Source organism: Dermacentor albipictus, chromosome 9, assembly GCF_038994185.2.
Source record: "Dermacentor albipictus isolate Rhodes 1998 colony chromosome 9, USDA_Dalb.pri_finalv2, whole genome shotgun sequence".
Classification (NCBI taxonomy): domain Eukaryota; kingdom Metazoa; phylum Arthropoda; class Arachnida; order Ixodida; family Ixodidae; genus Dermacentor; species Dermacentor albipictus.
The window spans coordinates 495,386-521,350 of NC_091829.1; the positions used below are offsets into that span (position 1 = coordinate 495,386).

At 45.2% G+C, this 25,965-nt stretch overlaps 1 protein-coding gene across 4 annotated transcripts in view; it reads right to left on the reverse strand.

Moving 5' to 3' along the window:
* The window catches only part of LOC135909208 (zinc finger Ran-binding domain-containing protein 2), a 119,625-nt gene that overhangs the window by 60,877 nt on the left and 32,783 nt on the right, over positions 1-25,965 (reverse strand). For 2 of the 4 annotated variants that reach the window (XM_065441069.2, XM_065441070.2), the window contains exons 3-5: positions 23,053-23,266; positions 18,593-18,781; positions 18,452-18,528 (exon numbers count right to left, since the gene is read on the reverse strand). In XM_065441069.2, coding sequence (XP_065297141.1) covers positions 18,452-18,528; positions 18,593-18,781; positions 23,053-23,266 — 480 coding nt within the window. The remainder of the gene's footprint in view (positions 1-18,451; positions 18,529-18,592; positions 18,782-23,052; positions 23,267-25,965) is intronic. The other 2 variants (XM_065441072.2, XM_065441071.2) reach the window with 1 other exon arrangement.

Genomic DNA, 25,965 nt, shown 5'->3' on the forward strand with positions numbered 1-25,965 from the left:
ACACTTGGCTTATGGAACTTAATATTAATAAATGTAAAGTTATGCACGTGCAGAGGAACACCTCAAGTACTCTTCCTACTTACTATCTAAATAAAATTCCTTTAGAACCCGTTAACTCATACAAATACTTAGGAGTTCATATAACAGCAAAACTAACCTGGAACATTCACACTGAGTACATAATAAGTAAAGCTAATAGCATGCTCGGTTACCTACGCCACAAGTTTTCCAAAGCACCATCATCCTTAAAATTACTACTTTACCAGTCATTAGTGCGCCCTAAATTAGAATACGCTGCAGCTGTGTGGGACCCATACCATGAAAACCTTATTTCCTCACTCGAGCTTGTCCAAAATAACTCCGTCCGATTCATATTTTCAAATTATAACCGTACCGCTAGCATAACATCAATGAAGGACAATCTATCTCTTCCATCACTTGCATCTCGCAGAACAATAGCACGTTTGACACTGTTTCACAAATTTTATTACCATTCCTCCCTTCACAGTAACTTCATTTCTCAGCCTCATTACCTATCGAGCCGCATCGATCATCGCCATAAGGTCGGACTTCAAACAGGCAACACTAACACTTTTAGTCAATCTTTCTTTCCCAGATCATCACGACAGTGGAACCACCTTCCCTGTGAAATTGTATCTATTGTCGACAACAAACTGTTTCGTAAGGCTTTAGCTAACATTGTATAATTAGGAATTATTAACATGTTATTTCATTTACTTGCCGTACTTACAGGCGACTAAGGACGACACTGGTTAACATTGTACTAACAGGAATTACCAAGTTGCTACTTTGTTTACATTGTCTGTCGTACTTACAAATATTGTGCAAGATATTACATAGTATTGTATAATTAGTAATTACTAACACACTGCATTGTTTATTTTCCGTACTTTATTGTTATACTTCCCGTTTTCCCACTCCCCTCTGTAATGCCTTCGGGCCTTGAGGGTACCATAAATAAATAAATAAAAATAAATAATCGAAGGATGACTCACGCACGTACTTCCCCCATTATAGATATGCCATGCCTCTACCATAAGACGCGTATCTTCATTCTTATGCCTGTACAATATCACGGATTCATCTAACTCTGCCGTGCAGTTACAATCTCGGCAATGTAGCGAAAGGTTAGAAGGCGAACCACTGGTTAACGACCTTTTATGTTCCATTAGCCTCTGATTGATACACCGTCCCGTTTGCCCTACGTAGAACTGGCCACAGCTAAGGGGAATGTTATAAACTACACCCATATGACAGTCAGTAAAACTGTTGTTCTTATTGTGCTTCACTGGACAAATATCTGTTCGTTTTTTGCCTTTTACCCGCTCCTTTTTATTTTGTATGGCAGCGCATATCTTACCTAGCTTATTGGGAGCAGTGAAAGCAACATTAACATCATATCTACTTGCAACTTGCGCGATATTGTACAGGCATAAGAATGAAGATACGCATCTTATGGCAGAGGCATGGCATATCTATAATGGGGGAAGTGCGTGCGTGAGTCATCCTTTGATTACTTTACATAAGGGAGAGATTAAGTGCCTTAACAGTTATCTCTCACGTAGACCAGCACGTGTACCCGACTGACACGTGGTGTTACTATTCCTGACCATGCGCAGATGAGTTTTGTGTCTTCTTTCTTTTTTCACCTCAGTGCACCCTTCAGTTGATAGTCGGCTTTCGTGTTGTCCACTTCTCTACTCTTGTGTCCTGTCTGCACGCCTCACTCCTTTTTGCATAGTGACAAACTCACATTGCAACCAAGGACACAGCCCAACCAGAAAACAATGGCTACACTCTATCTGTAAAAATGACAATAATACAAATAAAATATTTGTAGAGGCTTTAACAGTGATGACATTTTATGAGGCTACAATATTACTACAGTGCAAAGCAGACACTGAGAACCACAACTTCACTCTACTACATGACGTCATCACACACGAGAACAGGAAACAGGGCCTCAATAAGATGACTCAAGAAAACAGGAAAAAATTCTAGAAGTGAACTACTTTGCAATTTTAAAAAAGAACAAAACAAACAATAACGAGACTCAGACAGCAAAAAGTGCAAACATACTTCGGGCATAAAGAAACCTTTTGAACCTCGAAGACACTAGTTCCAACATCTCACAAACAACCTTAGCATCAAATTAAGAAATTGTTTTTCCCAACCTGCAACTTACTTGCCAAGTGTAATTTGTGTCAGAAATGTCTATTGGAGCTTCTACTACTTCAAAATGTGTGACAGTGCTCCTTTAAACCTCCTCTTTCCTTGCAGCCATAAATATGCTTATTTTTGGTACTTCTATTGTTTTATTTCAAGGCATATTAGCCATAACATATACCCCAATACATAAAATTGCAGCCTAATTGTAGGTGTTTTAAATAGAAATAAAGCAGACATAAGTGCACTGAATTTTCAAAAATTCTTATGTGAAATTTCAATGAAACTTCCAAAAAGTATGAATGAAAATAATAATTGGTGACATTTTGTTACATTTGACCAAATCAAAAAATGTAATTTAGTGGCATGATATTAGCCATGAAATTGTTGTTTTGATGACATCTCGTCTGGTAGGGAGAAAGCACACTGAATGAAACAAATGGTGAAAATGCCAACCAAAAAGAATAGGATCCGATCTTTATGCAAAATATAAGTGAGGCGTGCAGACAGGACACAAGAGTAGAGAAGTGGACAACACGAACGCCGACACTTCTCTACTCTTGTGTCCTGTCTGCACGCCTCACTTATATTTTGCATAATGAATCCTTACCAACTAGCTCAGCTTTCTGTCGTTCTAAGGATCCGGTCTTTCAAGATGCTGAAGCAAGATAGCAAGGTGGGCAAGTCGGTTATGATTCATCGTACTTCTGGCAAATGCACAAATGGACACAGACAAAAGGAAGAAATGCAGCGCCTGTGTTGTTGTGTTTCTTCCTTTTGTCCGTGTCTATTTGCGGTGTTACCAAAGTATGATGAATTATTTCAAGATGTTCTGGCTTGTATAAAAGCCTTGTTCGTTCTAGCCACATATTATTAACCATAGTGATTCCCATACAACGCAGGAAAGCTGTAGTCTTGAAAATGTGAAAATGAGCATCTGCCTATGGTACAGGGATAATTTATTTTGACTCCTTGCAGCAAGTGCATATTTCCTATCTTTCTGCATTCTTAGGCTCCTAAAGCAATGTTTGTCAGGTTAGAAAACATCCAAGCTAGCACTTGATTGTCATGCTCGATCAGCTTCATTCTGTAAGCAAGTTGGCCTAGTCATGTATTGAACTGTGGAGCCCTCGCATGCTTTGTACAGTACTTGTACAGGACCACGATTTTGTAGCGATGCCTTTGCCAAAGCTAATGCCTTTCGATTCTTTTCGCGTATGTGAGCGGTCAACAAACTCTCCGCTCTGGCCCTGGGCAGAGCATCAAACGCAGCCACTCACGAACGCAAAAAGGCCAAAATGCATTATCATTGGGAAATGGCTTCACTACAAAATCACGGCCCAGTACTTGTACAGTACTTCACAGTAATGTAAAATACAATACAAATAAAATACCATACAACACAGTAGATATTGTACAGCATTTTACAATAATGAACAAGTGTATTTTCACAGATGGTCTTTAAAAACTAAGAGATCAGACAGCACTCATGCTGCTGTGAAAGATTGATCTGAAATGGAGTGCATGGTCTTGGGCGAGTGAAAATTTCATACAATGAGAAGGGTTTCTCATAAAACTCTGTATGCAGGGTGTTTCAGCTAACTTTAACCAGTTTAAAAATATGCCAATGCACTCTAAGATGTGACCAAATGCATGTTGCTCACTTTTGTATGTAGTGTGTCACACTTTCTTGTATTTTGCTTAATTAGATAATTAATCAAGATTAATTAACGATTTTCCAAAGCAACAAAGTTAGGAAAAAAATTCCAAATAGAAAGTTGCAGAGCGGTTTGCAAAATGCCCGAATAAACAGTTTGTCTTTTTATTAATTAAAGGGCCCTTGAAACAGTTCGGACAAATTTTGTAGAGGTGGAGAGTACAGCTAAAGTTAATAATTCGCACAACAGTTTGTGTGAAACGTCTCATATTAAGAGAGCTACGGACGATTACAAGTTACCCTCCTCCACAGCCATGCATTTTCTCCTCAACTCGTTCGCCGAGTGATTGGGGCTAATCTCCGCCTTCACTGGCTCTGCGTCATGATGGCACGTCATGTCGTCTACTTCCCATTTTCTAAACTTAACGTTACAGCACAAACACCAAAGACGATGCACAAAAAGAAAGACACAACACACACTATCGCCGACTAACAACTTCTTTTTTTCCTTTCGTCGTCGATGCATGCATATATACCTATCTCTGATATAGCTCTACATCTACACATCTCTAACTCTCTCTCTACAGATCTCTGATATAGCTCTGATTCAGAGAAGAAAAACCACAAAAAGGCCGGCCGCCGAATGTGAAACGCGAAGGCCTGCAGTGGTCCCTTATATGCATAAGGTGACCCATCTACTCAAGAAAGTTGCTTGCAGGCATGGTGTTCCTTTGGCAATTTCTGCGCCAAACAAGCTTTCAAAGCTATGTTCCTGCACCTGCAGAGAGAGCAGAGGCGGATGCCAAATTCGGCATGGTGCTTCATACGTGTCGTGCACTGTCAGCGTGGTTTATGGCATTCCACTCTCATGTGGTAAGACATTCGTTGGCCAGACATGGTGTTGCGTCAATGAGCGACTCAGGGAACATGCGCAAAAAGTAAACAAAAATGTATATAAAGGAGCGCACCTTGTTGCGCATATAAACTCTTGCAGCAATTGTGAGGCGCGACTTGATCAGACGTTAATTCTTGAAAAAAGCAAGAATGAACATGCGCGGCTTGCCTTAGAGGCCTACCACATAAAAAGACAAGGTAATAATTGCATTAGTGACACTTCTTTGTCCCTGCACCTATCAGAATTTGAATTCCTACGTTTGCGTATACGATAAGTTGGTAGATGTCAGTAATGTATTATCTGCGCCTGTGCAGCTGTGTGGCCTAGGTATATATGTGCATCGACGACGAAAGGAAAAAATGAAGTTGTTAGTCAGCGCCAGTGTGTGTCGCGCCTTTCGTTTTGTGGATCGTCTTAGGTGTTTGCGCTGTAACGTTAAGTTCAGAATTATGTACCAATTAGGCCCAAATGAAGTGTTACTGAAATTCCTGTTCTCTAGGAGTGCGCGCGCGAAGCCTCTCCAAACTCTCCACCAGCTTCCTGCCAGTCGACCCCACGCGAGAGCTATAGAAGCAGCGTGCATTGCGAGCATTTTGTCGCAACGCCGAACGTGTCTGAAATTCTGGTAACCACAGGCGAGCTGGGCATTTCGACGGAACAGTGGAGGCATAAACTCAAGCTGATGAAGGAACTTTAGCATAGACGTACGTGAGCTGACTGATCAGTCTCCACGGTCCAGCCACCCATTGGCACAGAGCTCCACCAGCCAAACAAAGAGCTAATATTGCTCTAATTAGGCGTAAAACATCTTAAACATTTACAAAAATAATGTATTAATGATTACACTCTTGCGAAAAATTTACACCAGAAGCAAAGAAGAATACATTCCGTTACTGCTACTGTGTGTGGTTGAACTCTGTGATACCAGATGGCTGCACCGCGCAGACCATTCACATGGTCTGCATGGTGTCTGCCAGGCCCTGTTCCCTTGCGCTTGCGTTTACCCTAATACCGGACTCTCGAAATGCTATTGCGTTAGTGATCTTCCGGTGTAAAGTGACAGCCGTAAACGCACAAATCCTGGCGCCGATTGGATAGTGGCAGTCCGATGCGCTGCAGCCAGTCCGCACGTCTGCAGCCTTGCAGAGGGACACAATGTCGCTACGTTAGCAGTCCACAACACAACAAAGTTGAATCATAGTGCTCGCGAAAAGACTGAGACAGACTCTGACCACGGAACTCTCACCAAAATAGAGCACGTTGTAACACAGGCAGACGATGCTTGCTGTGTGCCGGAAGTGCTTAATAAGTGTAGTGAGAAATTGTTCTTCTGCATTCTCCTTCTGTTACTTTCCTTTTATAGAAACAAGTTAACCAACAGTCCAACTATTACGAACATACCTTTTTCACCATAAAGAGGGACAAATTATTGATGATGCACCCTGGGCAGCCAATCGGATAGCTCGCCATACTGACGTCTATTGGGTGATTTACGTCATATGGATAGGGGCGGCTAAAAATTCCGACGAGCAGTGTGCTGCGATTGGCAGCGATGTACATCTTTAAAACCTCATAATAAATTGCACGCTTTACGTGGAGCACTTAGATGTGTCAATGTATGATCAGAACAACCTATTCTAACGACTCGCTATGTTTGTACAAAATCGTCAAAATCGTTTCAGGGTCCCTTTAAGTGTTAGTGTTTTTCAGCTTACTGCGGATGCCTGCGAAATACAAAAAAACACTCCGTGACATGCCCACTTGCGCATCGTGATTGCACTGCTTTGAAACATCGCATGCACAAACAGCCATATGTGCACTGCCGCTTGAAAAGCGACAGGGCAAAGACGCAAGCATTGGCTGTTCGATTCAAGCTAGCAACCATTATCGCTTGTGCTGCGTAAGCCACTGATGGAGGTGGTGGCGGTGGTAGTTCCAGACAGTGATAAACAGACTATCATACATTGGCTGTTAAAGCGCCAGCAATTTTGTGATGCCTTTTTCCAACGAGGAACAAGCACACATGAACCTTGCCCTAGGAGCTACAGGCGGACGAAGACGGCAGGCTGCAAGAATATTTCGAAGCTGGCGCCTGGCTACGCGATCGAGCCCAATGACAATATCTAATGACAATGACAATATCTAATGACAACAGCTAAGAGTTGCAGGTTCACAAGAAAAAGGCAGAGAGCTTGTCATAAATTATGAGGCTTGCTACAACGTTTTGCCATTCATGGCGGCTAATCCACACGCTAGCATGCGTAGCATGAGTGCACAGATCGGTGCGTCCAACTCAACTGCCTGGAGGATTTTGTAAACAGCTGGAGAGAGAGAAAGAATAGACATTTTTATTAGGTAAATGCTGCTTTGGAGAGGTGTCCTCATTCCAGAATGCCTTGAGCTCGGGCGGCGTCCTGGGCCCTCGCAATCAGCCATTGCTAATCCTCGAGGTCGGAGCTGGCCAAGGCTCTCTCCCAAAGTTTAGTGGTGTGGTAAGGGTTCGGAGGATTTAATGATGCCGCTCTGCAACCCCATACTATGTGCCTGAGAAACCCGGGCTCTCCGCAGAAGCGGCATTGCGGAGAGAATTGTGTAGGGGCTATGAGGTGATTTCTGGTTGGCTGGGTGAATATATTAACGTGTAGAGCTCAGAGGAATTGCTCCTGCTCTCTAGGTAGTGACTTGTGTAGGGGTGCATGTGTTCTGTGAGTTAGCTTGTAGTGTTGTGTTATGTCTTGGTACGAGAGTAGAGGGTGCATGCGCTCTGGTTCAGATTCCTCGGCATCGGCTCGGTGGGTCAAATCTCGAGCCACAGGGTTGGCGAACTCGTTGCCAGGAATGCCGTGATGAGCTGGCACCCAGATGATCATGACTGATCTCGTTATTGGCTATTGATTGATGATCTGGAGCACAGTGGTATGAATTCCACCGCTAGCAAAGTTGCGGCACGTCTGTTGGGAGTCGGTCACTATGACTTCAACCTCTGTCTGGGAGGCGCGAGGGCTATGGCCGCTTCCTCGGCTTGGGGGTGAGCGAAATGCTGCTCCGATGTTCTTTGTTGATGACAACGGTGGCTGTTGTGGCTGCACGTCTGGGGTAAGACCCTGCATCCATGTAGGCTGTAGAGGGTAAAGTACCGTACTGGTTGTGTATGGCCAGGGCCTGGGCCTCCCTTCGCTGTGCGTGGTGCACTGGGTGCATGTTGCGAGGTAGAGGACGTACGGTGACGTACAGTCTGAGGCGGCGGATGGCTGAGAGGGGCAGAGAGGTCCCAGGCGTAAGAGGATGGACCTCCCTGCTTCCGTAACCACCAGCCGTGTTGTGCACTCCTAGTCGTAGAAGGCCTTCTGTGGAGGTACTGATCAGCAGGCCCATCGCCTGCTTATATGCCTTTCTGATCACTGTGTTGATTTTCTTGAATTCCGTTGCATTGAGTAGTGCGTATGGAATAGCGTAAGTTATTCGAGACACGACGAAGGCTTGGACAAGCTGAAGCGTGTCCACCTTCCCCATGCCTCTTGCCTTCGTTGTAATTCGCCGGATCATGTGGATAACTTGGGCTGTTGTATTCTTGAGTTTGCAAATTAATACTGTGTTGGTGCAATCCAACTGGAAAACCATTCCCAATATTTTTACGCTCTGAAACAGAACGATGGTGTGCCCTTCCAGTTGTATGTTAAAAGTGGGCGAATCGGATGCGTGCTTCTTTCGCGGTGAGACCAGGAGTAGCTGGAATTTTGGGGAGCGCAGCTGAGGCCGCATGACTTAGCATAGTCACTCACCACATCTGCCGCTTCCTGCTAGCGGCTCTCCATTGCCCCGATGGACCCTCTGGACGACCAGATGGTAATGTCGGCGGCATATAGGCCATGCCGGATCCCCGGGATGTTATTGAGGAGTGGCAGAGGGCCTATTACGGCGATATTGAAAAGGAGAGGGGATAACACTGCGCCCTGTGGTGTGCCGCACCCACCCAGTAGGAAGGGGCTTGTGGCTTGGTCCCCGACCTTTAGGATGGCTTTTCTATCTGAAAGGAAATCTCTGATATAGGAATACATCCTGGCCCCACAGCCCAGCATGTTTAGCCTCTGTAAGATTGCTGTATGCTTGACGTTATCGAACGCTTTTTAAGATCTAAGGTGAGGATAGCCGTGGGGGAGTTGCATGTCGTTGGTACAATCACCTCCTCTTTCAGCTGAAGTAGGATGTCTTGATTCGAGAGGTGTGGACAGAAACCTATCATCATTGTTGGAAGCTTCCTCGAGTCCTCCAGGAATGGTTGTAGTTGGTTGAGAATGATGTGCTCTAACATGTGCACGAACAATGTGCATGAAGTGAGGGAGATCGGTCGTAGGCTTTCAATGGCTGGTGGCTTGCCTGGCTTTGGTATCAGACAAACCTAGGCCATTTTCCAGTCCTCGGGAAGGTTTCCTTTCCTCCATACTTCATTAAGATCAGCGGTAAGCTCTAGTAGTGAGGGATTGTCAAGATTGACATGTGCCTTATTGGTGATTTGGTCCATACCCAGGGCTGTGTGGCGTCTCAAGCCCATTATTGCCGCTGTTACTTCATGTAGATGAATGTCCTCATCTAGGAGCTTGTTTGGGGTGCCGGTGTAGGGTGGCAGAGGCTCCAATGGCTGTGTGGGGGGGGGGTACTGGGCTTTGAGAGTCAAAAGGAGGTCCGCCTCATTTCCTGGAAATTGATGGATTACTCTGGACAGCACCACTGTCATCTGCAGTTGCATCAATGCCTGGAGTCAAGGGACCTCCGAAAGAGACTTGAATTTACGAATTGGGCGGAGCAGGATTCCAAGGCGGAGCAGGATTCTGACTTTCTCACAAAGGTACTCTGGACTGACGAAGCGAACTTTTCCAGAAATTGCAAAGTAAATACATTCTATCCACAACAACACTATTGGAATGAGCAAAATCCATACTGGCTAGAAAGGTCCTGCCACCAATATTAGTGGTCTTTTAATGTTTGGTGCAAAATATATGACAGCACTATCATTGGCCCAGTGTTTTTACCAACACTCCGACCCGCAAGAGGTATACGAGTTCCTCAAAGGGCCGGTTGAAGACTTCTGCTGCAACATGCCACTAGCCCGGCTTGATGCAAAGTGGTATCAGCACGACAGGACCCCAGCCCACAGCTGCAGTCAAACACGAGCCTGGCTTGATGTTACCTTCCCAGCGCAATGGATAGGGAGAAACAGGTCAGTCCTGTGGCCGGCAAGGTCACCCTACCTCAACCCTATTGACTTATTCCTTGTGGGCTATATTAAGGATCACATTTACGCGATAAAAACAAGTCCAGAAGCCTTACAGGAGAAGATAACTCTGTTGCAGCGCATTTTACCGACGGTGCTCAAGGCAGTGACAGCAAACCTTCTCAGAAGATCCAAGTGTTGTATCACTGCAGAAGGTGACCTCTTTCAGCCCTTGCTGTGAAAGCGCATGCAAAATAAACGTAAATTCAATGAAAGACTGCACCTCGCCATTTAGGATACTGTTATTCTACCATTTTCAGCCTTCTGGAAACTGAGTTTCTTTATTCAGGCATGTTCAATTTGCTTACAGCTATCACGAAATGATGGACCTGTTGCTTCTGGCAGCACAAGCAATAACCGCTGCGTCTGCTTATCACTATAACGAACTGTCAGGAAGGGAGTACATCACGCGTAAATGGCATAGCCAATGCCTACGTTGCTGCCCCATCACCTTTTAAGCGGTAGCGCGCCTACGGCTGTTTGTGTATGGAACGTTTGGAAGCAGTGCAATGATGACGTGCAATGGGCATGTCATGTGGTGTTCTTTTGTATTTCATGGGCATCATCAGCAAGCTGAAAAAGACTAATACTTAACAGATAGAAAGACACAAATTGTTTATTCGGACATTTTGCAAACTAATCTGCAACTTTCTGACTGGAATTTTTTCCAAGGTTCATTGCTTCAGAAGTTGGTTAATTAATCTTGAAAAATTATATAATTAAGCAAAATACAAAATATAGCGTGACACACTATGTACAAAAGTGAGCAACATGCATTTGGTCGCGTTGTCTTAGAGTGCATCAGCATATTTTAAAACTCTGGCTAAAGTTAGCGGAAGCATCCTGTGTATACTTATATATACCACTTCGAGTGTCCTGGTTGATTCAGGCATCCAGGAGGAAAGCAGAGTAGCCACTAGGTGTAAAGGCGCCAACGCACCTAAGTGACAAGCCCGAACAGTTGCTCCATTACGGCTTGTATCCTTAAATTACCAAAGTATCGTCAACAAGGTGACCGATTTTGAAACCCTCCTTTTTGACCTCGATCCTCACATAGCATTGCTTACCAAGACTTAGCTACATGCTGATGTCAAAGACAACGAAATTGTGCCCCCGTCATACAAAATCTTTAGATGGGATCGACAGACTTGTGGCAGTGGAGTTGCGATAGTGGTTAAAGAACAGATAAAAACAACCCTACTGCCAGGCATACCGGCCCATGAAAGCTTGTTCTGCAAGGCCGAATTTCTTGGTAATAGGGTTGTGACTGGCGTGGGGTATTGGCCTCCGAATGCTGATCTTGCTTTCCTTGAGGAACTTTGCGACTATGTACAGCGTTTCAAGGGTGATCAAGCCAAATTTATTTTGGGTGGGGACTTCAACCTGCCTAACATTGACCGGATCAATATGATAACTAATGGTGGTCATAACAAACACTCAGAATTATCAATTAATACTGCCTTTTTATGTCACGTGAACAAGGCTGTTAATACGCCTACTAGAGTTCCTGCCACATCAAGCCACATTCTCGACTTATTATTTTTAAACTCTTAAAATAGAGTGTTTCGAGGTCACTGTTATGGATGGAATCTTTAACCATAAACTCGTGTTTGTGACCATTCAATAATAATAAAAAAAGAGCGAAAGCAAAGAAGGACTCTATTTTTGTGAAAGACTTCAACCGAGCAGATGATACGAGCATCTTGGACTATTTAGAAATTAATTTCGACAATTTCGGTGCTGATGATAACAGGGTGTCTACCAAGTTGACATTTCCAAATTCCCCGAGTTTTCCAAGTTTTCCCTGAGTGCCTTTGCAAAATTCCCTGAATGATGAAGAACTATGTTCTATGTCAAGATGAGGTGAAACCATATTGCCCGATGCTGCCACACTCTAGTAAGCATACGAAAATTTTTTTTAAAAACGACCTAATCCAATTTGAATACTCAGAAGAAGTGTTTATGTTATTTAATAAGAGAATAGAAGTGAAGGGGGGTTAGTAAAATGCACAGCAAATAAAATGTCTTTGAAAAAAAATTGCAAATCGTGTCGGACATTCTCAAATACAAATAAAAAGGAGATGCATACAGAAGTAAATATTTTCGAATATGAACTATTTTTATCAACTGATAGCAAGCTCAGTGGTACGAGGCCCGAACTTTGTCACAATTGAGATTCTTTCTCAACTGCTCATAAGCCAACCTCAACTGTCCTGACATGTATGTCAGGACAGTTGAGGTATACTCTCAGCCTGCGCAATATACCTCAGTGTTGTGTTTCACTGCTTTAAAGAGCTTATTTTGGCTTGGATGAGGGACACCTGCATCTCGGCATCAGCCAACACTTTGTTTTTTGAGCTGAAGCTCCTTCAAAACGGCGCCAGCAGCCTTCCTTTCCCGTTCATTCCTCAATGCGCCGGTACTTTATGTTCTTGTCCTCCTTCCGCCACTCGTTCGCCCCACTGACCATTTAAAGCATCTTGTTGGTCAGTTGCACAGCCAACGGCCAATTTTTCAAACTCCCTAGGGGCTGTGAAAACGTTATGTCGGCCAGTTGGAAAAAATAAATGCATGCCATTTACTGCCCTTAGAGGCTCAAACCGCCAAAGGCACATTTGAAAACACTCTGAAGTACTGTGACAGGCAATACTGTACTGTGACAAGCAATACCGAGTGCACACGTGTATAATTAAGGAATACATACTGTGTCCTGTGGCAATAGCCCCTTCCCACGCTTGTTATGCTTCACTGCAAAACTTTTGCATGTGCTTCACCAAGTAACATTTCTGTACAGAGGCAGAGCTGACTTTCGGGAACTGGCATTATACAACACACCGTGCTTTCCAAGCTTCTAAGCCATTGCGAGGACCAAAACGGCGGAGTCTATGCCATTGCTGACAGCAGCGAACGCTTTCAACAAAAAACACGGCACCCAACGGCAAGGAGCTTCATAGCAAACGTCGAAGCAGCTAGGCCTAGCGTTGCCGCAGTGGTGGCTGCGGCTTCCAGCGGATCTGCGCGCTAGAACGCTGGTTCATGGTGGCGAGGTAATCAAAATGGCAGTGGTGGTGGCTTGATTAATGCCATTTCAGACCTGCCATCACGGCAAAACGTTTGGAAAATCAGACGGGGAAGAGTTCTTGCGTCCGAAATTTCAGACGTTCTGATACATTGACTCTATGGGGTACGTGGTGGTGCCGCGAAGCTGTCCAAATTATCAGGAATCCGGAAAGTCGGTCGTTGACTCTACACTGGCAACTCCTCCAGCCGACGACAGGGCATCAAAAACGATTCATTACGATTCCTGCCTGTTACTCGAGCCAGCATCACTACGACTTTCGACCCTTTCAATAAAATTACAACTAACATTCCCTGATGGAGGTACAAATTCCCGGATTTTTTTCAGACTACTCAAAATCCCTGAGAATTCCCGGTTTTCCCGGTTGGGAGACGCCCTGGATAATGTACAGTCGAACCCGGCTATGTCGAACTCGCAAAAAAACGCCTATCAGTTCGATATAGAGCATAATTTGATATAAGCCTGCTAAATAATTGGAGGTCATAAAAGCACATACCATTTATAAAATCACTTTATTGGTGGAATTAGCTTAATTTCGCATGTAATAGTCCTGCATTTTCTTCTGCCCGGGCAATTTCGCTGCCTGTGACGCACGCACTTCTCCACATTGTCTAAGGAGTCAGAGCAGCTGAGGCCGCAACCTTCCGCATTCCCGCGGAAGCACCGGACTAGTGTGTGCACACCAATCACTTCGGAGGATGTGGGCAAAGGACCGTCGCTGCTTTCCTTATTGTGCCCAATTTCACTAGTGCTCGTACAATGTCGGCAATGTAGTCTCCTTTTCCGGGCTCTGCTGTGGTCGCGACGCCATCATTTGCACTCACGAACTCGTTCACCGTTGATTCGCCAACCGCTTCCAGAAATTCTGACAGCTCGCTCCAAAGTTCGGCAACACCGGCAACGGCTTCGTTGCATTCATCAGAATTTACAGTCATCACCGAGTATGCAGAAGCTGGCATGGCTGAAGCAATCCGCCTCTTTCATTTTCCTGTGCTGCCCTCTGCCGCATGCCGCTGAAAATGTTTTGGAAGGGTCCCGGGGCTTTTGCCGGTTGATTTGTGTAGCTGCGCCCACATTGAGTGCGCATCGATCGTGCATTTCATGGATCGCCAATCATCATTAATTGCTTCTTCAGGACAGCATGTCGTTCCTGAAGCCATGTAGCACTCCATGACTACTGTGGCAGGCCTGAGTGCGCTGTTCTGCAAACAGTGCGGCCAATAAAGGCACGCTGAGTTCCGTTTGGCGGCATGGCTGCTTTGGGATTTGTCACTGATTTCTGCACTTGGACATCACTTTTTCTGTTCTTTTTACACATTATTTAGATGTTTTGCATATTCAAAAAATCTTCGAGCGCAGCCTTCTGCGTCGGATTTATTGAAGCGGTGCACTTGTTTACATCGACATCTACAGCCGCTGAGAGCGCTCCGTGGAATCTTGCACACTGCGGGAACATTCGATTTGTCACCGCGTTCGACCCGATTTATGATTTCGAGCTTCACGATGAAAGGCGAATTCTGCCACTTCATCATGGCAACAATGCAGGAGAAGGCCCACAAGACGCACACACAACGAAACAGAAAAGCCGCGAGACAACTCGCACTTTTGCCATGTTGCACGACGAGGGCACAAGAGCCTCTGATTGGCTGTCTGAGCAAGCGCTGCGGGTGGGCCAGGATAATTTTTTGCAGGGGGGTGTCGACGGCTCGCTCAACGCAGCGCGGGTAAGGTAGGGAGAGCGGTTGGATGGAGCCATGCCGCCGAGTTTCCCTGCCACAGCGAGGGAAAGCCAACTTCTGGGGTCATTTTTATGCTGCTTGACCGGGAGTCGCTGCTATTTTTGTTCAATGTAAGTGGAATTTTTGCTGTATATACTCATTGTAACTATACCTTGTCCAGAAATTGTTCGATATATGGAATAATTCGATGTAAACGGGTTCGATATAGTCAGGTTCGACTGTAAATGTATTGTGGTCCAGGTTCAAGTCTATATGTTTGCACTGTTAAAGGGCCCCTGAAACGGTTCGGACAAATTTTGCAGATGCGTAGGGTACAGCTTAAGTAGAACATTCGCACCACAATTTAAGTGAAGCGTTACGTATTAATGGAGCTACAAGCGATTAGAAGTTACCCTTCTCCCCAGCCATGCTTTTCCTCCTCAACTCGTTCGCCGAGCGAGCGGGGCTAAGCTCCGCCTTCACTGGTCCTGCGTCACGATGCGACGTCACATCGTCCACTTCCGGTGGTTTTGGAACCCGCCCCCGCCCGCGCGAAACCTCTCCACTAGCCGCTTGGCTGTCGACCCCAAGCGAGAGCTATTGAAGCAGCGTGCGTTGCGAGCATTCTGTTGTAGCGCCGAACGTGTCTGGTATTCCGTTAACCACAAACAAGCTGGTCATTTCAGCAAATGACTGGAGGCATAAACTCAAGCTGATGAAGGAACTTTGGCGCAGACGTACGTGAGCGGCCTGATCGGTCTGCACGGTCCAGACACTTGTTGGCGCAGCGCATAACCAGCCAAACAAAGCGCTAATATTGCTCTAACCAAGTGTAAAACATTCTAAACATTCATAAAAACAACGCGTTGATGATTACACTCCTGCGAAAAATACGCACCAGCAGCAAAGAAGAAAACGCTTCGTTGCTGCTACTGTGTATGGTTGAGCTCTATGCCACCAGGTGGCTGCACCGTGCAGACCATTCACATTTGCCCTTCTGCTCATCTCGGCTCATCCCGTTACGGCACAGTCAAGCGGCCAGACCCTGTCCCCTTGCGCTTACGTTTGCCCTAATACGGGACTCGCGAAACGCTATTGCGTTAGTAATCTTCCGGTGTAAAGTGACGGCCACAAACGTGCAAATCCTGGCGCCGATCGGATAGCGGCAGTCCGATGCGCAGCAGCCAGTTCGCTCGTACGCTGCCTTGCAGAGGGACACGATGTCGCAGCTTGACATATTGCCAGTCGCTACGTTTGCAGTCCACAAGGCAACAAAGTCGAATCATAGTGCTCGCGAAAAGACTGAGACCAACTCTGACCGCGGAGCTCTCGTCAAAATGGAGTATGTTGTAACACAAGCAGACGACACTTGCTGTGTGCCGGAAGTGCTTAAGTGTACTGAAAAATTGTTCTTGTGCATTCTCTTTCTGCTACTTTCTTTTTATAAAAACAAATTAACTAACATTCCAACTATTACGAAGATCATTTGTTTACCATAAAGTTGGAAAAATTATCGATCACGCGCTCTGGTCAGCCAATCGGATAGCTCGCCCCACTGACCGTCATATGGGTTATTTCGGTCATATGGTAGGGGCGGCTTAAAATTCCGCTGAGCAGTGCGCTGCGATCGGCAGCGATGTGCATTTTTAAAACCTTATAATAAATTACACGCTTTACGCAGAGCACTTAGATGTGTCAATTAATGATCAGAAGGACCTACTCTAACGACTCAGCACGTTTGTAGAAAATCGTCAAAAGCGTTTCAGGGTCCCTTTAAGATTGGTTTGTGCCGTACATGGTTAAGAGGAAAAAGAATAACCCTTGTCACTCGAGATCACTCGAGATATCATTCACGTTAAAAGAAAACTAAAGCTATTAAGACGGATGCCCCAGTGGCCAGTTTCGGGCATATCTGTCCTATGTGCCAAAATGGAAAACAAAATGAAGCAAGCGAAGACCTCTTTCTTTTTTTTTTTACAATAACGAATTATTTAAAGGAAGCGCCTACTAAATTCTGGAGATTTCTAAGTGGTGGCCAGTTTAATTGCATATCACTGGTTGTTAACGACTCCTATGTTACGGATGTAAAAAAGGTGGCCGATGAATTTAAGAAGTTCATGGTTATATTGCGCACAGTTTTACACAAACGATATTAAGGAAGGACAGGATGTGGACGGACGTCGCGTCCTGTCCACGTCCTGTCCGCGTCCTGTCCTGACTTGCGCGACGTCCGTCCATGTCCTGTCCTTCCTTAATATCGTTTGTGTAAAACTGAGCGCAATATAACCATGAACGTTCACCAAGTAGCCCCCTTCATTGCTTTACTAAATTTAAGAAGTATTTTCGATCGGTTATTGCGCAGAATGGTTACAATTCGGCCCCTGAACCAGAGAGGGCGGACAACGTTATGAATAATCTTCTTTAGCAGCACTTCTGTCTAGCCCTGTAGTGGTGCCACCATGCTCAGGTATCTCTTTGCACAGCTTTTTTCAGTCGCCATTTCAGTCAGATGCTTAACAGGAATAAGCGGGCTAGTTGGTGGTCGTTATTGGAATGCATCATGTAACCGCACAAAAATAAGGAACAAAGAAGGAACACACAAGACAGGTGCGCCTGTCTTGTGTGTTCCTTCTTTGTCTCTTGTTTCTGTGCGGTTACATGATGCATTCCAATAGTCAGATGCGTCGGTTGGCAGTGTGGATTTGTTGTGTGTAAAAACAGCAAATGCACATCAAACAAAACTTTTAAGTAAGAGGATGGCAATGATCTGTTTTTCTGGTCACAACTGTTCTTCTGACATCTTGAATTTCAGTCCAAGACAGAGCAAGGGCACTCCCACCAACTATTCTCGGATTATCTTTGATTCTAGGGGGAGTGCTTGCTTGCAATATGATGGTACTATATGAGCATAAAATGTATTGGTATTTGCAGTACATTATGTTTGCCTATATTATAGTGTCCCAAAAATGCCTACATTATGTAAAATTCACTCTGCAGATAAATTTTAGCAACTACGGAGCATAATTCGGTTTCACTGTCTCCTTTTGGCGACACTCGAAAAAAAAAGTTGACAACGCCCCTGTCGGTGTTTAAGCCATTGTTAAAGCAGCACAGACATCACTGGAGGCCAGTTTTGATGATATTACCTCCTGTGGAACTTTTATTCCAGAAGAATACACTCCCGAGTGCCAACCGACCGTTGAAGTGCAATCTTAATTTCGTATGTTGCATGGCACAGCTGATAAAACTATTATGATGGCAATGTTTACTGATGTGTAAACAAAACTTTACTGAAATGATTTCCTATGGCCCAGTAACCAAGAAGTTAGGGATGCTAGACAAGGCTTTTCAAAAAGTCATGAATTCTCCAATTCAAACACTGTAGAAGGGCCATGAGGTTTGCAATGAGACAGTCTTGGTACCTGACAAAAACGCATCATATATGAATCATGTCCAAATCTCCCTAAGCGAGCCAATTTCAAGAGGTCATCACAGTGACGAGTACACAATAAAGCCATGCCCGCACTGCCAGTACAAATTTGCCAAGTTTACAACATACAACTACACACATGTAGTTTTCAGAACAGCTGAATGCCATTGATAGAAAACTAACAATGAATGTGGATTGCTGGAAAACACTCACATCATCATACTCGCTATCTGATTCCTCCCGATCCACATACTCGACATTCTCACGCTCATTGTAGCCCCCTCCAAGGCCTGCAACATGAAGAGAATGGTACCTTAGACATTGCATTACAACTGTTGCACAAAGCACTGTTACCTGTGCGTTCCTCCACTTCGCCAAACTTGGGAGCATTGCACATGTTGCATGACTGACGGCGAGCCCAGTTCACATTGCCACAGCGGCCACATTGCCAGTCGTCAGCACTGAACAGACCACGACTTTTTTCGGCTGCTGCCTTGCCAATCTCGTGACCCAGCTGCCGCTTAGATGCCAGATCCAGTTTTTCTGAAACATGCACCACACAGATTTAACGCATGGATATAGTTTAGTGTTTCCAGCATGCCAGGTAGCTGCCGCCAAAATCAGATGCGTTACGCCAGCAATGCCAGGATAACTGAAAATTTGCCCTCGTATAGTTTGCCACGTTGAACGTCACCCACAGCAGTACGGCAATCAACTGCTGCCTCAGCGCATGCACAGAAGTGAAAGGTGAGTGAGCACTTTCTCATTTGGTGACGGCATGAACTCAATGCACTCTCTTTAGTACACCTGGGGAGGTATTCTGTAGGAGCCCACCTATTGGACTGTCCATTTCGGCCACTGCTGATTGGCTGGGGCCGCTCGTCTCCTCCTCACTCATACTGCTGCATCCAATCCGCAGCAGCCGAAATGGACAGTCCACAAGGTGGACTCTTACAAAATACTCCCCCCTTCCCCCCCAAACTGTAGACCGGCATGCTGCCACTCAGCAAAGCTAGCATGCAATGCAATATGGTCTAGCTGCTCCGGCCTGATAGGACATGTTTTATTCCCATGCCAGCCACATCAAAGTGTGCTGCGCACTGCCAGTCATGGTGACTGTGTTGGATACAAGACACTAGAGCATCCTCTTTTCGCCGCCGTAGCAGCGTGCACCATGCGACGACATCACACTGAACTGAACTGCCTTGACTGTGGCTCTAACCAGCAGGCACATCTCAAAACTACAATGGGTACGAGTTGTGTTGGGGCTGACATCAAGCTTTCATGCTAGTATCTCCAAGCCTCGCCGAAAAATGATGCACATCCAATTATCACATATGCAAGGCAAAATTCATGTTGGATGTCAAATTGGGACCAAAATCTACAGCTTTCCATCTGAGTGCTAGAATTTGGTAGATGAAACTTCTGCTGCTGGAAATGGCTTGTGCTGCTGGAAAGACAACGTATGGAGTCAGTGAAGAGTGTCACAAATTACTCGAGCATGAGTCCTTCACGTACAAGTAGTAAAGTGTCTGAAAAAGAAAATAATGGAAAAGCTCAAAGATGTGCGATATGCATAGCCACATGTACCTTGAGCTCTACAGAAAAAGAAGAAGAAGAAAAAAAAAGCAGGAAGTGCTCCAGTACCCACAGTGTGGAATTCAAGGAGCACTATGGAAAACTGTGTGGCCTTCAGAAAAACACCTGCACCAAAACCCTCATGGAACATTGGCTGCAACTATAATGCGCTATGTTTGCAGTGCATGCCACGGTGTCCTATAAGCAGCAAGCCTCTCCAAAGATGCGACTTTCAAATTGAATATTTTCAATTTTGAAAGTAGTAGAGTAGTAGTTTTAGCTATAGCAATGAATGAATGCCAATTGTCTTTGTGCATCACGCATGCTGAAGTAGTGCATAATGTCTAATGGATCTTCTCTACAATATGTGCCATATGCCAGGAGAACTCCTATTTTCCGTAGACTAGAATTTTATGAGTTGAATTCGTAAGAAGATGCAGAACCGTAAATTGTTGGACCATACCTAACAACAGATCCTCAAAAAGCCTTATAAACAGCCTTCCTCAAAGGGACATCACAAATAGATCTTAAGTTATACATGTAAAGACAAACTAAGCATTTTGCTACGTATTCAATGTGGCTATTGCAGGATAAAGTGTCATTCAAATGAAGACCCAGATATTTAGCACTGTGCATTAAAATGCATTAAATGCATTCTTATGCAGACTGGGTGTTGTCTATAGAACATTTGAGAACACATTCTTAAATTCATTATTATTTTCGTTATTAAATGTTCGTGCAAGCCACCCCGGGGTCATGCAGGAAAATAGGATGTCAAGACGTTAATGCTTTATAAGAACTATGGAAACATAGTAGGTTAATTTTGTGTTTGCTGATAAATATTTGATTTTCTTTAAACCAATCTAACAAGCACATAATATCCTGCTGTAAAGCATGAGCTCCTACATCATAATTTGTACACGGTAAAACAAGCGCAGTATTATCAGCATACAAAAAGAATTCATGGGCAATCATGTCAAATCATTGATGTAGATGTCAAACAATAATGGCCCCAGCACTGATCCCTGGGGCACACTGCAAGTAATCATCTATTCTAACGTACAGAGTGCCATTGGATGAGTAATTCTTGAAAAAATGTGAGAAAGACCTCTGAAACCAAAATTGTCCAGTTTTTTAACGAATATTAATACTTTCCATACGGCGCCCATTGGGCATCATTAGCCTTCTAACAATGGTTTGAGATGCCACTTTCAAAACCTTCTGCACTGCTCACAGACACAATGCGCTATCAGAGGTGAAGGAGAACTATATATTTTTTGTCTAAGCAGTTCACTTTTTCCCCACCAGGCGTTAATCTTTGAATGTATTCTGAAGTTTTGCGATCATCAAAGTAGAAAGGAACATCAATTGTGATTTTGGGCCCTTGAAAGTTCCAAGGCTCTGTTCAAATACCTCAGGAAATGCTTGAATAACATCCTTAAAATCAGAAACAGCATGAACATCTGCTTCCCAGACAGCAATGTCAACGGCCCGTTCTCGAATCCGATTGCAACTTAGCAGTGTTGGTGAACCTTCCCCAGTCAGGAATAAAGGTAGGACAGCTTTTCTGTCACGACTGTACTGCAACATCTGCTTTGCCTTAGACTTGTGTGAGCTCACCCGAGTAGCTCCGTAGGAGCGCATCTAATGGCATGGCAGTCACTGACAGTAGCAGCTTCTGAAGACGTTTTTTTTGCAATGACAGAAACGCTCACACCGGTGTCCAACTCCATAACTCCATACGGGGCAGTTGCTGCAAACACTAATGATCACGGTGAAGGGCAGCAAAGGCACCACCGTGTCGACTGGCCACATGTCAAACACATCTACAGGTGCGTTGTTATCAACAGTGTTGACTTGGTGCATTCGACTTGAAGCTTTAAGAGCTAGAGAGAGAGAGAACCCTTTAATGAAAGGCAGAGATTTTAGCCGGTGTACAGACATTGCTGACATGCTACTCTGCATGGGGAAGGGAATCGGGGAGAGAGAGAGGAGCAAAAAAAAAGGAATAGGTTAAAAAAAAGTGGGCACTGAGTTTTCTGACTCATGGGCAATGGCATACTATGGTAAAGTCCTTCAGTGTATGCATCGTTCTACAATGAGGTGACAGAATTCGCTGCATGAAAGGTGCATAAGGGTGACAGAGGAGAACTACAGTTTGTTGAGGTGACCAATGTTTTCTAAGTATATGAATAAAAAGGTCATTGCATGCTTCTGTTGTGCGAGACATTCTAAAGGGCCTAAGACACGGTCAAATGACAAAGGTCCCTGCGTAAGCGAATGCATGAAATGTTCATAGAACGCATGCTCATCGGCATACGCTCGACACTCAAACAGGATATGCTCCACGGTTTCACTTGAGCCACAGTTGTTGTAGTGTGGATTTGTCACTTGACCGAAGCGGTACCGTAAGCCGTTTCTATAGGCGGAGTTCAGGTGAAAACGATGATATAGAGTTTCCAAATGGCAAGGAATGCTGGATGCGAGTCTGGATCTGAGATTTGGGTTGATTGAGCAAAGGAAAGGGTAATGCTGGGTTGGCAAGCTCCACAGTCGGTCTTTTTCTTCAGAAGCAAATCTTTTAGCTAGCTGAGAAGCATCAGATCTAGTGAAATAAATGCACTTATAGTTTTGATGCTGAATACCTTTGCGTGCCTCTTCATCTGCTTTTTTGTAGGCCAGAATACCACAATGAGCAGGTATCCACTGAAATTCGATACAATGGCCTGATACAATGGCCAAATTATGCAAGTACGCAATGTCGAAAGAAACAAGCTAATGATTGTTTTTTTAACAGACTGCACAATGTTTGTAGTGCTCCTATAGAGTCAGTGAAAATTGCCCATTGATCACGGCTCTACGCAAAATATAGAGGACAGCTTCCTTGATGCCGCAAAGCTCTGCTGTCGTTGAGGATGCCCTCCGCTGCAGCTGATAAGAAAGCATTTGTCTTGTTGAGGGCACATAAAGACCACAGGATGAAGCCTCCCGAGTGATTGAGGCATCAATGTAGATGTGGGTGTGCCGAGTATAATTCTCGGCTAAGTAGAGAAGAGTGGTCTGCTGCAGCGTGGCCTGTGGCATGTGACTCTTTGTCCCATTTACGCCGGGTATAAACTGGTTTATATCTAGAGGCGAAAGTGTGCAGGGAGGAAAATACGGAGGCAGTAATTTCTGTGGCTGAATAATCGGAGGAAGGTGCAAGAGCTGCACAGCTTGGCAAAAGCCAGACTTACTGTGGGTTATGTGGACACGGTACTGCTCCTTCCCTTGGAGCACATGCCAAAGATGGGTACTCATTGTTTCTTGGGAAGCGATGACATTTAGCGGTAGGCATCCTGCTTCCGCTACTGTTCCTGACGCTGAAGAGCCCTTCGGGAGGTCCAGGCAAATCCGCAGGCAGTTGTTCCGCGCGACTTCCAGAGTCCTCTTGTTGGCCAGTAATAATCTCTGAAGCACCAATAGGCAATAGCACAATGTGCCTTCAATATAGGCTTTCTCAAGTAGTACCATTGAGCAGCAGTAGCAGCCCTATCAGGTTCCCGCCATGAATTTGAAAACTTGTGATGCTGCAGCAATTCTCATACGCAGTTTTTTTATCTGAGGTGACCAAGAGGGATTTCTGTCTAACACAATTCCAAGGAATTGCTGAGATCGTACGTGTGGCAGCGGTCATCCACCGGGTAAGAGAGGATATTTGGTCATTTTCTTTTTTGTGAAAGCCATGGCTGTGCTTCTTTCTGGTGAGAGGTGAAGTCCTCGGGGAGCCAAATACATGGATAGCTTTTTGAAGTCATTATTGGGTGATATAGCGTGAACTTGATGTGCCCCAGATGCAGATATCATCGGCATAGATTGCGATGTGTACTCCTCGCGGCAGGTTACTTGTTATGTGTATTAGCGTGAGATTGAATAGGAGCAGGCTGAGCACAGCAGCCTGGGGTATGCCCTTCTCCAGTGCGTAAGACTGTGTAGGTCCATTTGGAGTACTCATAAATATTTTCAGCTCTGTTAAATAGTTTTCTATCCACTTGTATAGCTTTCCTCTGAGGCCAAGGCTAGCCAAAGCTGCGAGAATGGCAGGGTGAAAAACAGTAAAAAGCTGCCATGATGTTAAGAAAATGGCTGTCGGGACGCGCAGAACTTTAAGAGCTGGAGGCACAGAACCGTGTATTCGTGTAGACCTGCCTTACCCTCTCTCCTCGTTAGATGAACCGTACCTATATTGGTGATGCTGCTGGCCCAAACCATTGCGGAGCAGTTTTTGGAGCAGCCAAAAAATGCATATTGGAGGAGTAAAATGGACTTTCGGAGCAGGTTAAAGGGATGCTGAAGAGTTTTCCAGAAAAAATGAGTGAAGAGCTGTACGTAATGGTAATCAACCCTCCGAATTCGAATATCGCATCGAAATTGAGCGAAAGAAAGCGCAAACAGGTTTTATTTCAATGAAAAGTGCAGCAGCAGACTCGGGCAGCTCGCGCACCTCGTTTCCGCCTGTGATTGGTCGGGTGCCTCATGACGTCAACATTGGTGTCCGTCTGGACTGGCCGCTGCCGCCACACATGAAGCACGGTACAAGATGGTTTGGCGCTTTGGTTTGGCGAAACGGTAATGGTAAATTTCGAGAGCTTGCGTTTCTCTGAGGAGTTCGGCGTTGCTCCCTACATGTACACGTAGCCGGCCTCTCCAAGAAGCAAAAGATGCTGGTAGCAAGGAGTACTTTTGACGCGAACGAAAGCAAAGTGTTAGCATCTCCTCGTGTCAGAAAGGTTCTCTAGTGAGTATGTCTTTTGGAAAGCTGTATTCAGCGATCCAGTGAGTTCGTTTTCAGGCAAACAACTGTACTGTTATGTTCCTGCATGCCTCCTTGTGGAACGTAAGGAGGGATGCGATCGTCAGCATTTGTGCACCGTCCCAAAGCTGTCGGCAATCTACACAGACGGTTTACATGCGGGAAAAGCTTTCCGGCTCTTGTAGCACGTGTAGTGGCCTTCATCAGCGCCATCCACCTGCTACTTGTAACCGGAGCCGTAAAGGCGGCGAATTTCGTCGGCTACGTTATACAGCCGGTTTCTCTCTGTGCGCGAGGGGGAGCGCAGCGTCCTGGCGTGTGCCGGCTTGCAAACACATGAAAACTTTACACTTGCACTGCATTATGGTAGCTGCATGTTGGCTGTTTCACAACACACATGCGAATAGAAAATTAATGGCGGTTTGCGACGAAACCTGCGTCAAGGGTGGGAGATGAACATGTACTTTCCGTTCAGCGTGCTAACCAAAGGAGCTAGCAATAAATCAAAATCCAGGTTTGGACGAGTTTGTGTATTCATAAGGTTTTCCAAGACCAGTTACCATCCGTCCACCCACACCCGTCCCACCTTTGTGCGCTCATTGCCCCGCGCTGCGTTTAGAAAGCCTGCTAGCAGAAAGTTGTACACTCACTCATTCATGCATTATTGATAAACTCTGGTAGTAATCGTTACGGAAGTGGTTAGAGCACAGCCCTGTTGTTCTTGAGCGCTTGAAATTCTTTCGATTCACAGCAACCTCCCACTTAGCTGCAAGCTTCTTGTCTTGCGGGAAGTAATGGAACATTGCCGCTGCCGCTGGTGCTCGTGCAACCGTAGGCTGCACAGAATGCCGACATGATCAGCCCATCACTTCAATTGATGCTGCGCACGTCAACTACCACTCTACATACACACAATCAAAGGAATGCAGGCTCGAGCGAGGCAGATTATGACGGCACGCATGCAAAAACAAGCGCGGTCAGATACGGTTGCGGAGACTGCGAAGGAGCGGAACAGCAGTGCTGACGTCACTACGCCGCGGTATCTGGTCTCCGCTCGCATCGTCAGCAGCAGTGCGCGGCGCTCGACGGGGGGCGGAGCGACAGCGCAATTTTAACCAGTGATTACGTCGTTCCTAAGTGAAAAATGCCGTCCAAAATTTTACGCGCATTGTTTATAAGGTTCCCGCATCTGTATATGAGTGCCTTATTGAATTCGACAGACTCTTCAGCTTCCCTTTAATGAAAGTGATTGCAACATATATGGGGCTTTTACATTGGCAATGCATGTGAAAGCAGTAAGTGGTCACTGGTTCATAAATTCAAGCACTAAAAAACTGGCTGTGGCTTAGCTAAGGTT